General features: G+C 45.6%; 1 protein-coding gene across 5 annotated transcripts in view; it reads right to left on the bottom strand.

Moving 5' to 3' along the window:
• Positions 1–7132: 7132 nt before the first annotated feature.
• SPAST (spastin) overlaps positions 7133–12393 on the bottom strand; it is a 35030-nt gene continuing 29769 nt past the window's right edge. For 4 of the 5 annotated variants that reach the window (XM_081000648.1, XM_081000647.1, XM_081000646.1 and 1 more), the window contains one exon: positions 7133–11147. In XM_081000648.1, the coding sequence (XP_080856774.1) occupies positions 11025–11147 (123 nt within the window). In that variant the 3' untranslated portion in view covers positions 7133–11024. The remainder of the gene's footprint in view (positions 11148–12393) is intronic. The other variant, XR_013984710.1, reaches the window with a different exon arrangement.

Raw genomic sequence — 12393 nt, 5'->3', positions numbered from 1 at the left:
GCAGCGTCGTTGGCGCCCACGCCGAGGAGGAGCTGTGCGCTTTTAGGCGGCCGGTCGCTGTCGGAAACGGATCACGTGGAAAACCTGGCTTTTACACACCCTGGCTTTTACACACCGTCTCTCTCTCTTCCAATGTGCTCGTTTATTTATTCATCATCAAGACGACCGCAGAGAAGGAATGAAGAGCGCAATGTTCTAAGTCAGTGTTAAATCTGGTACAAGTGCCACAAGCACATTCAGATTCTTGCTATGATTATGCTCTCTGCTGTAGAACTAGTGTAGCCTTATGAGGCTTTGGCCTCGGGTGGGAAAAAGTATTGCACCCGGGAGAGGGAGTCAAACAGACACTCAAGGAATAGTTTCAGAGAAAAAGCTTTATTTCTACCATCCGGACTGGTAGAAGGAGCAAGTGTGATAACTCACAAACAAGCATGGGTTCACAGTCATTTGCACAGAGCATATATCCCCCTTCTAGTTCCCTCCCCTTTCTCCTCCTCTTCAAGAGTCCTTCCTCATGAGTTCCCCTGAGCATGAACAGACTTGGGACTATTGGGACTCTTCCTAGGAAAGGGGGTGAGAAGCCAAGGGGGTCGAGGAGCCTTGCGGTTCAGCATGTTCAAGATGTGTTACAACCGAATGAGATAAGAGTCAGTTCCCAGGCCTGAGTATTCTTGGCAATGACAGAGCCTATTCATTAGCCTTTTTGAAGCTCTCTCGTACTGATAAAAGTAACGGTTTGCCTTTGCCACAGCATCTTGTGAGAAAGCAGAGGAAAACTTTAGCTGTGGATTTTTAGAAGGCAGAAAAGGAATTTTGGACAGTTTTGAGGCCTGGGGTGATTATTGGGGGGGGGGTGATGTGAGGGGACGATGAGCTGCTTGTGTGTAAAATCCTAGTCCCTCAGAGTTTGGTCAAGTTTGCAAACCTCTGTCTGTAACGGAGCCCCTTAAACATGGCTCCGTCAGTCGCTGGCAGATTCCGACAGTGGTTGCTTTCGGAATCGCTTCCAACATAAAAGCTCCTTAACGGAAACACGTCTTCTGGACTCTCTGCGTGACAGTTTCCGGCGAGGAGTGGGTGTCCCTACAGGAGGTCCTGAAACCTCCCCACTGTTTTCGCTGGAAGTGTCTCTGAGCCATCCCTCCAGCTCCCTTTCCCTCAGCTCAGCTCCTCTCCCCCTACTGGTTCCCTCTTCAGCTGCTGAGTCTCTCCCAACCTGTGTGAGCCCTTTCACTTCCCTTCCTTCCGATGGCAGTTCCCTGACATCCACCTCCCCTCCAGGGCCCCCTTCATCCCCTCTCGCCCCCTCCTCTACGGGCGGTGAGGAGGCAAAACCCCGGAATGAACTTCCTTCATCTTCCGATGTCCCGAACACTTCTCTCCACCTGTTGCGGTTCCTGGTCTCGAAGTACTCCTCCTCCTCAGAGTCCATCTCCCCTTCCCCTTCCGATTCCGAGAATCCTTCCAACTCCTCCTCCTCATCGGTGGTCCCAAAGTATTCCCTCCGGAACCTCTCCACAGGCTGAGGTTTCCTTGGGAACCTTTGATGGAACGTTTCTATCAATACCTCGTCATTGATATCTTCTGCCATTACCCAAGTGTTTTCTGACTCCGGTTCTCCTTCCCACGCTACCAAATACTCCACCTGATCCCCCTTCCATCTGGCGTCGAGGATTTCTGCCACATGGCTGCTGCATTCCCTTTCTTCTATGACCGGTCCCCGAGTGGCCATCCCTTCTCGTCCCCCCTCATACGGTGACAGTAACGACCTGTGAAATACTGGGTGCAGTTTCATGTGGTTGGGTAACCGGAGCCTGAAAGCCACTGGGTTGACCTGTTGAATGACCTCAAAGGGACCCAATCTCCTGGGTCTTAATTTCTTACAACCTCCTTTGAACGGCAACCCTTGGGTTGACAGCCACACCCTATCTCCCACCCTTATGGTTTCACCTTCCCTTCGGTTCTTGTCTGCCTGCCTCTTGTATTCTTCCTTCGCCCTTTCTAAGTTGAGTTGGAGCTGACGATGGATTGCTTCCATTTCTTCTACAAAATGCTCGGCTGCCGGGACACCCCATCTCTCCCCTTCTCCCCCTGGGAAAGCCCTGGGATGACACCCACAATTAGCCAAGAAGGGGCTCATCCCTGTGGACACATTCTCGGCATTGTTGTAGGCAAATTCCGCCAGCGCCAACTTTTCTACCCAGTCATTCTCTCTGTCATTGACATAACACCTCAGGTATTGCTGGAGGACCCCGTTTGCTCTTTCCGCCTGCCCGTTGGTTTCAGGGTGCCGGGCAGTCGAAAAGTTGACCTCCACCTGCAGTAAGCTCATGAGCTTCCTCCAGAACCTGGAAGTAAATTGTTTTCCTCGGTCTGAGACCACCCTCAATGGCACCCCGTGCAACCTAAAAATGTGTTCTACAAATAACTTCGCTGTCTCTTCCGCCGTGACTGCATGCGAGCAGGCTACAAAGTGGCACATCTTTGTTAGTAGGTCTACCACCACCATGATGGCTGTTTTCCCCTTGGACTTCGGCAGATCAGTCATAAAATCTATCGACACTGCCTCCCAAGGTCGTTCTGGGGTTGGTAAGGGTTCTAATAGCCCCGCCGGTGCCCGCCTCTCCCCTTTGGCTCGCTGGCATTGCTCACACCCTCTTACATACTCCCGTACATCTTCCCTCACCTTAGGCCACCAAAATTCCCTGGTGACCAACCACATGGTTTTGTGTTGTCCAAAATGCCCCGCCGTGGGGCTGTCGTGCAACTGCTTGAGTACCCTCCCCCTTAAGTCTCCTTCAGGGATATACAGTGCCCCTTTGTAATACAAAGCTCCATTTCTTTCCTCAAAACCCCCTGGTTCCTCTCCCTCACCCCTAAGACCTCTGAGCTTATTCTGGGCGTATTCATCATTCTCTGTTTCCTCTACCAGTTCTCTTTGTCCCACCAATGCCGCCCCACACACCCAGCGGTCCTCTGGAATGACATGTCTCTCTTCGGGTGCTCCCTCCCCCTCCAAATATTCAGGTTTGCGTGAGAGAGCGTCCGCCCTAATGTTCTCTGGGCCTGGCACGTAACAAATCTCAAAGTTAAATTTGGAGAACTCCTGGGCCCATCTCACTTGCCGTTGGTTGAGCACTCGTGCCGTCCTCCAATACTCTAGGTTCTTGTGGTCAGTGCACACTTGCACCTTATGTTGTGCGCCAATTAGCAGGTGCCTCCATCTCCGGAACGCCTCATGAATGGCTAGTAGTTCTCGGTCATACACCGTGTAGTTCCTCTCGGATTTGTTCAGCTTTCGCGAAAAAAAGGCACACGGTCTCCACTCTGACTCCTCCTTCCCTGGCTGCAGAAGCACCGCCCCAATAGCTCTGTCTGATGCGTCAGTTTCCACTCTCATCGGTTTTTGTAAATCCACATGCAGGAGTTGTTGTTCCGAGGCGAAGGCCCTTTTTAGTTCCTCAAATGCTCGCTCCGCCTCCTCAGTCCAAACGAACTTCTTCTTACTGCTGAGACAGTCCGTAATGGGCGCCGTCAGGTGGGCAAAGTTTCGGATGAACTTACGATAGAAGTTCCCAAATCCTAGGAACCTCTGCACATCCTTCCTTGTTTTGGGTGTTTTCCATTCCAGCACCGCCTGGACCTTGCCGGGATCCATGGCCAATCCCTTGTCTGACAGGCGATACCCCAGGAATTCCACCTCCTTGGTATGAAACTGACACTTCTCCAGTTTCACCCACAGCTGGTTGGCTTGCAGCCTGCTCAACACTTCTCTGACGTCTCTCACATGCTGCTCCTCATTCTCAGAATACACCAACACGTCGTCTAAGAAGGCCACACAATTCTTGTAAAGCAAAGGCCCCAGGACGTGGTTCATAAACGATTGAAAGCACGCGGAGCCTCCTTGTAGGCCGAAGGGCATAACTAAATATTCAAATGCCCCCAAAGGGGTGAACATGGTGGTTTTCCATTCATCCCCCTTCCTTATTCGTATCAGGTTGTACGCCCCCCTTAGGTCCAGTTTAGTAAAAATCTTTCCCTTCCTGACCCTTGTCAAAATGTCGTCAATCCTGGGCATAGGGAAAGCCACTGGTTCTGACACTGCATTTAAGGCCCTGAAGTCACACACAAGCCTCGGCTTGTTCGTGTTTTTTTTATCCACAAAAAACACTGGGCTGCCCCCCACCGCCCTGGACTCTCTGATGAACCCTCTCTTCAGGTTCTTGTCAATGAACTCTCTTAGCTCCTGCATCTCTCTGTCTGACATGGCGTACAGCTTGCCTACAGGGAGCTGTGCCCCAGGGAGTAAATTGATTTGACAGTCAAAGGGTCTATGCGGGGGTAGTTGGTCAGCTTCCCTTTCGCTGAAGACGTCGCGGAGATCTGCGTATTGTCGTGGTACCTTCACGTTCTCCGTTACTTCAGTCCCTGCTAGGGTGGCTTGGGCCCCTGCCAAACCCTTTCCCTCTTTGCAGTGTTCTAAGCAATGTGCTGAACCAAAAGAAACCACTCTCTGATGCCAGCCCACCAGCGGATCATGTAACGCTAGCCAGCTCATCCCCAATATAATGGGAGCTCCTCCCAAGGTGGCCACATTAAACGCTATCAGTTCGGTGTGCCTTGCCACCTTCATTATCATTGGGACGGTCTGCAAGCTGACTTCTCCTCCCAACAGCTCCCTGCCATCGATCGTGGTCACCTGCAGGGGGTTGCTTAAAGGGATCGTCTGTATCTGGTGTTCAGCTGCAAACTCTTTGCTCATGAAATTGCAGGAGCTGCCTGAGTCCAACAGCGCCTTTATCTTTAGAGGGTGTCCGTTTGGCAGCTCTAGCGCCACTTCTATCACTAGGGCGGGTTTAGGAGGTTCTGGCGTGGGCACTTTCACTGCTCTTTGGCCTGGCTGCTGTGCCCCGACGGTGGCAGCCAGGCGTTGGCTTTTACTTGCTTCGGTATTTCTTCCTCTCTTCCCTCCACAGCTCCTACCATCCCTTGCCATTCCTTCCTCTGGGGGCAGACTCTGGCAAAGTGACCTGGCTGTTGGCAGAGATAGCATTTCCGGGCGCCTTTTCCCTCCTTCTTTCCCCCCTCACTGGGCTTTGAAACTGCGCGCGCGCGCGCTGTTCCGATTTCCATCGGCTCTGCCGGCGGGAAAGTTGGCTCTGGAATGTCTGGAATGCGGAACTCCTTCCAACGTTCCCCCTTCCCTTCCCGCCTCTCCAATGCTCTCGCCTCCTGGCGCGCTCCTATGGTCAGCGCTGATTTGGTCAGCTGGTCCATAGACTCCGCCCTGGGCGCCCGGGAAAGTTCGTCTTTCACAGCCGAAGAAAGCCCTTCTTCAAAGAGCATTTGAATGGGTTCCGCCGATAGATCCCACCCCAATTTATGGATCAACATGGTGAACTCAGTCCAGTACTCACGGACAGATCGGCTCCCCTGTTTGCAAGCCATTAACTGTCTGCGGACCACTCCCTGTTCAATATCGCTGGAAAACATCAGATCCATGGCGCGAAAGAACTTCATCGTGTCCTTTAGGACGTCACTATTCGCTGCCATCAGGGGTCTAACCCAGTCTCTCGCCCCCTTTTCAAGATGCCCAATCACGAAAGCCACTTGTGATTCCTCGTCAGGGAATTCATCAAACTGCAGATTGAGGGCATATTGCATCTCTGTCCGAAAGCCATGATAGTCTTTGGGCTCCCCCCCAAACTTCTGCACCAATCCTGGTACCTTTCTGACGAGCTGGGTGTCTTTCCCCTTTTTGTCTGCATCCTGAGCCCTCCTCTCCTCAAGCCTCGCCGTCTGCAGCGCTAGCTGGACCTCCAACACCCGGTACCTTTCTTCCAGGCTTGGACCCGCTCCAGCTCCTGCTTCTCCGGTTCCGGCTGGGTTGCTCATGATGCCTTCTCCTGCACAAGCTGCTCACGAAGACTGTCGGAATGCTGTGAGGGGACGATGAGCTGCTTGTGTGTAAAATCCTAGTCCCTCAGAGTTTGGTCAAGTTTGCAAACCTCTGTCTGTAACGGAGCCCCTTAAACATGGCTCCGTCAGTCGCTGGCAGATTCCGACAGTGGTTGCTTTCGGAATCGCTTCCAACATAAAAGCTCCTTAACGGAAACACGTCTTCTGGACTCTCTGCGTGACAGTTTCCGGCGAGGAGTGGGTGTCCCTACAGGAGGTCCTGAAACCTCCCCACTGTTTTCGCTGGAAGTGTCTCTGAGCCATCCCTCCAGCTCCCTTTCCCTCAGCTCAGCTCCTCTCCCCCTACTGGTTCCCTCTTCAGCTGCTGAGTCTCTCCCAACCTGTGTGAGCCCTTTCACTTCCCTTCCTTCCGATGGCAGTTCCCTGACAGGTGACTTCGGGCCTAGGTGGGGTCACCTGTCCTCACCTCCTTCACTAGGAACAAATATTGTGCTCTCAACCACCAGGAACAGGCTGGGAACTCTTTCAGCCCAAGGACATCATTCCTTGCTCCCACTCTCCGCTGAGCTGTGCAAACTCTTACATCCCATTGCAGTGCACCCTCTCCAGGGAGGTCTAAACCTACACTGTTCCTACACTGAGAGGTGGTATCAGTTTTCTTTCTATTTGTAATGCCTAGTGCACAGCAGTGGGGTGGAAATTGGATTTAACCCTCCCCTCCAACTAGGGTGGGGAAAAATTTGTGGCCTCCCACACCTTTGCTGAGCAGCAAGGAAGGTTCAAGTTTTCTTTACCATCCAGACACTGGGAGGGAGTTCTTCCTGGTGTTAGGGCAGGGAGTTTTAAACCTCCCCACCCTGACCCTGCAGACCATGATGGAGATGAAAATAAGGCCCTCTCCACTCCACCACAGAAAGGGTGCAATTCTCATCCCCATCCTGGTCTGGATACATGGGCTGAGGAAGATGCTGATTAGGCCAATAGGCTGGATGTTTCCCATCCCTTGACCAAGAGATTATGGTAGGGGAACTTCATAATGGCAAAAGTTACCTGGAAAACGTGGTTAGTTTGATAAAATACTTAGATGAAAATATTTAGAGGAGTGTTACATTTCACATTTGGTAGAACAAAGGTATTAGTTTAAATTTATCTACATGTTGCATGTGACAAGGGCTTGCTTTCAGCATTTGTAATATTAAAGTAATCACCCAAATTATTGTTTTAACTTTTTTATTTAGAATCTTAACAAATTGAGGTAATAAAAATTAAAAATGTTGTTTTACACATTTTATTTCATTAGAACTTGCATTAATTTTTAGTACTGTTTCAGAGAAACCAAATGGAAATAATCTTCAAAAATTTTCCATGATCTTCTTTCACATGAGAAATATTAACAGCATAGGCAACAGATCTGAAAGGCATGAATCTGGACCTAGGAAAGTACTAAAACTGTACATGAAGACAAATTGCAACATGTTATCAAGAAAATCAAACTTCTCAATCCAATGTGAACATTTTTCATGCTTTTACACATTTTCCCATTAAGGTTTCATATCTTAATACTGAATAACTATGTCCAATATTCAGAAAAAGTTGGGGTGGGGAGAAGCCATCTGAGAATTCTCATTGAGGAAACATAACGTAGTCTTTCCACAGCTTTGAAACTGCTCAGTATGAACAGTGCTGCTGGTTTTGGCAGCACTTTTGGTTTTAAATTCAAAACAGCTATTTATATCTCATGGTCCTTCTTAAAGGATGCTACTTTAGAAAATCCCTCAATGACAGAAAAGGTGACAGCTGCCTAATAGCATTTTCAGGAAACAAGTCAATGTAATCTACATATACATATGTTGTTCTTTGACTAGCATAATGCATCTGTTAGATGGAAAGTCTAATACTTTATTGTAGTTTCGTTTCAGCTGCCTAGGGCTCCAGTACTATAACATATGATACCTCAAATGGTCACATACAATATTGCAGTATGTACCAATAGACAAATCTAGTCATTATCTTGGACTCAACTTGAGTTATCACCAGGTTTTCTCTAATGGCTTAAGGTCTATGCTAGAATACATATGAATTTAGCAACTACTTAAGACACCTGACAACAAGCAAAGGACCAAATCATATTACTGAAATATGGGTGATAGAGTAGACCCATTAAACTCAGTGGACTTTAATTCAGTTCATTTATTTTAATAGATCTCCTCTAAGTATTGGTTAACATTGGCTATCACCCTATAGGATGAATGAAACTGCATTAGTCATGTCCACATTTGTCTTAAGGTAGTACAAAATTAGGAGTGTAAGAGCTACACCATTAGGTAACCACTAGTTGCACCACACAGTTGTGTTCCCCAGCCCCATTTTGAATTTGGTATGTGTTAAGAGTTAAATTGTTTAACTGAACTCTGGATAATCTTTAAATAAAAAAAACCACCAAACTTGAGTACAAAAGTAAAAGGCTTGCCATTCCCACCAATGAAAAAAAACACACAAGTTAACCAAACTAAAACATTTGTAATTCCTGTGGAACAACTGGAAATACATAGAATGGTCAAAACTATTACAGAGCACAAAAGGGCATAAGGAACACTAGGATACAGAGAGTTGTATTTTGTTCAAGTAAGCAGCTGTTGCTGAAGTCTTCCCATTCAGTTGACTCATTCAGAATTTAATGCATCTAGAGCATGAAGTATTGCTAGGTTCAAACAGCAGGAAAATTCTTCAACACATTTCCTGAATATTGCCTTTAGAGGGCAATTTCTCAAGCAGCAACGAGTCCATCACTCCTGCCTACATAAAACTGCTTGCTCTAGAATTAGCCAGACTGGATGTAAGTCTGAACTCAGTTAGGGGTTCTTAGTCCCATGTAGTTAGTAAGCTTAAAGCAAACAATTTCAGCCTTAAGTTATAACTAATCAGTGACTAGGATCACCACATACATTTTCAAGACATGAACTATTTTGAGCTTTTAACAAAGCTTTTCTACTTGTTTATCTTATTCAGGTTTCCTAACCACAATATTCAGTTAGGAAGGTGATTCAAAATATAAAAGCTCAATGCTCTACGAAAACATTGGGAATTCATGACAGGGTCATCCAACTTATACAAGTAAGATCTTTCCAAAAGTTAAAACTATTATATTAGCTTACTGTACGTAAGATAGAATACAACTGGAACCACTTTACACACAATCATGTCATAATCACATCAGTGTTTCCTCACAATGAAAACATGGTGTATGTCACGCATAAATTTATCCATCGTCTAATAAATAGTTCATGGTATCTATTCAAAAATAATGACTTTTCTGTCCATGTAGGCAGTCAACTTGTACTACCACATAGGGCCTACTTTACCATTCATGCAATGAGGGGCACTGCACAATATTTCTACCTTCAGACGATACAGGGAAGTGGCCTTGACTTTATTTCATAGACCAAGAAAGGAAATCTGTGATTAGTTATGTATCAATAGATGATACTCAATGGTCCCTAGCTAAATACGCCTGACAAATTTTAGCCCAAACAGCAAGTAATGCCACCTACTTTGAACTTTCAGTGCAAAAAAACTTAAAGATTACAAACAAACTAGAAGGACGTTGAAGGCATCAAAGTGTGAGGAAATATCAAGTTTTTTTTCAGCTTCCAGAGGCTGTTCACAATTAGTTTACTCTGAAGCTTCGGACACTAATGAAGATACCAGCCATTACTGATAACAGCCATTATAGTGAAATATCCAGTTGCAGTGCCTTAACAAATCTTGTTTGTTTTTAGCAACCAGTATAGGTCTTAGAACTATTTAGATTTTCATGTGCGCAACTAGCATGGCATTGCACTTTTAGCATGCTATCAACGCCGATAGCCTGCAATAGATAAAGAAGGCTATGTAGAAGTGCTCAAAGCTCCTCAGTTCAAGATCAATCGGTTTTGTTTTTTACTTCAATGGCAAAGAGTTATATCTTCTCAAAAGAATTTTGGCAGTCCCATTTCAAATCAATATGGTCAAATTAAATCTTCCCTAGAACTAGAAAGCATAATTTTAAACACTGAGAAGAAATGCATATATTTATTCTCAACAGAATTTTCTTTGTTTCTTCTAATTTTCCATCCTCTTGACAACGTCCATCAATGTATCAAAGATGGAAATTTTCTTCTTACATTTAGTGCCCTTTTTAAAGTCAGCTGTGCCTCTACAAACCAAGCACATGAAGGATATAAAAAGTCTAACGCAATTAAAGAAGTAACCAAGACCACGATTACCAGAAGATTATAAAATTACCCAAGAAGAACCTTCTTTGGGTTTCTGTCACTGTAAATATGAAATTTAACACCAAAGAGAAATACTGCGGTCCTTTTATCCTTACTCTTGGTCTAAGAGACAACAGTATAGAAACAAGTATCCTACCACAGAAAGTTTATATAAATACATTAGAGAGACGCTGCAGGAAGTGAATGTCGTAAGACTGGTAACTTTAATCCATTCAGAGTTTCATTTGGTTGAAATGGTCAGTGCTGCTCTGTGAAAGAAAGCTTTCTAAGCTGTTTTATGACTGTAGAACTCCAAGAGAATGAAGAGCGGCAGACCAGTTTCTTTGTGTCCCAGTATTCACAATGCTGTCCTTCCTGATGCATATGAAGTGTTTTTATTTGGCACATTATTGATACATACGTAAAAAAGAAAAGAAAAAAGAGAATGACTCATACTCTTACAATTAGTAGTTTACAAGAACGAAGCAAAAGCAAATGTCATGAGCAAATTAAAAAAGGGTTTTCCCAACTGAGAATCCTACTGGAATACTTCATCAACAAAATATACAAATTACATTTCCTACCATTGTTCAATTGCTAGAGTTCTTCCCCTGTGTCATATTACTGTGCTCTATCTTACAGTGCCCTGGGTTCTGTAAATCCAGATGTTAAGATTTATGAGATGTTGATCAACCTATTTCTATTCATTTTTTCCTTAAGTCAGTTCCCTGTTTTAGTGCAGATATTTAGAGTTCTATAAAGTCTTGTAAACTCTGGTCACATTCCAGCAGCAGTTTGCATCAACCGTCCCTTGCTGGCAACATTCTTCCCTTCCTTTGACAAAGATGCATATTAAACTGTTGTGTCTCCAAAGTCCTTGTTCCAGCGAATATAAGCTTCCAGGGTCTGTGGGCTGAGACTGCGTTTTATTTTCTTCAAGGACTCAGTGAAGTCTGACAATTTGATATTTCTCATCTAGAAGCAAAGAAAGTTTTTTACATTAACCACCTTGGTGATGCTTGCTTTCTAAGTTGCATTTTGGACTGAACTGAATCAGAATATCAAATATGCTTGTTTAGCTATTAAACTTACAAAAGTCAGGATCATAGGGAAAAGTATCAGTAACAGGCAGAACAAAATTAATCCTGCCTTATTTCCAGGTGTTGTTAATACATGAGAACAGAAGTCCAGTCAAAATCACAGGCCATGAATTATTTCCTGTCACTAAAAAAGTATTTGCTTAGCATGAACATTTTTAACTTTCAGCCTTATAGTCTTGACTGTGTTTTAAACAGTACAGAAATACATTTTGGGACTTGAATCTTTGGCCTGCAGTGTTTAAGTACAGTGGTACCTCTGGTTACGTACTTAATTCGTTCCGGAGGTCCGTTCTTAACCTGAAACTGTTCTTAACCTAAAGCACCACTTTAGCTAATGGGGCCTCCTGCTGCTGCCATGCCGCCACTGCACGATTTCTGTTCTCATCCTGAAGCAAAGTAACCCGAGGTACCACTGTACTGACTAGGAGGCTATAAATCCTAAAGCCAAGATGGAGAGCTGCTTTCAACCCGAGTACTTGATTTCAACATAACCAACCATCCAGGAGCCTCATTTCAATGGAGAGCAGGACAAAAGTTGATGGGGCAAAAAGCACAAAAGAGAAAAACCTAAGGGCCTCTATGACCCCCCGCTTGTCACAAACCTCCCCCAGACATGTGGGCAAACAGCTCTCTCTCTCTCTCTCTCTCTCTCTCTCTCTCTCTCACACACACACACACACACACACACACAGTGTCTAACACTATACTGCTAAGTTCAGAGGTAAGGGGGGGGGAGGCATAACTTCTCCCCACTCCAGTGCTGGGGTGGGTGTAAATGCTGCCTTTACACTTAAGGAACATGCAAAACGCTTATTTAATCTTAGTGCTGTTGTGCTTGGCAATAGGCCTGGCGATAAGAAACTGTCCTTTAAGGGATTATTTCCATCTATAAATGATGTTGGATTATTGGCAGGCAGTGTTTGCTAGGACAAGCTGGTGAGACAGACTGAGGGATACAGTAGTACGTCATTAAATTTGAAATGAAAAGGGAATGGGACCACTTTTAGCATGTGTTTATGTTATCAATCCTCGATTAGTATACAGATATCAGGCTGGATCCAGAATTGTGCTCCTCAGTGTTTCAGTTGTGCTGAATCAAGGAGAAGTGGTCCTGCCAATTC

This window comes from Podarcis pityusensis (genome assembly GCF_964106645.2).
Source record: "Podarcis pityusensis genome assembly, chromosome: 3".
Classification (NCBI taxonomy): domain Eukaryota; kingdom Metazoa; phylum Chordata; class Lepidosauria; order Squamata; family Lacertidae; genus Podarcis; species Podarcis pityusensis.
The sequence above is the reverse complement of the archived record's forward strand: the minus strand, read 5'-3'. Positions and strand labels throughout refer to the sequence as shown.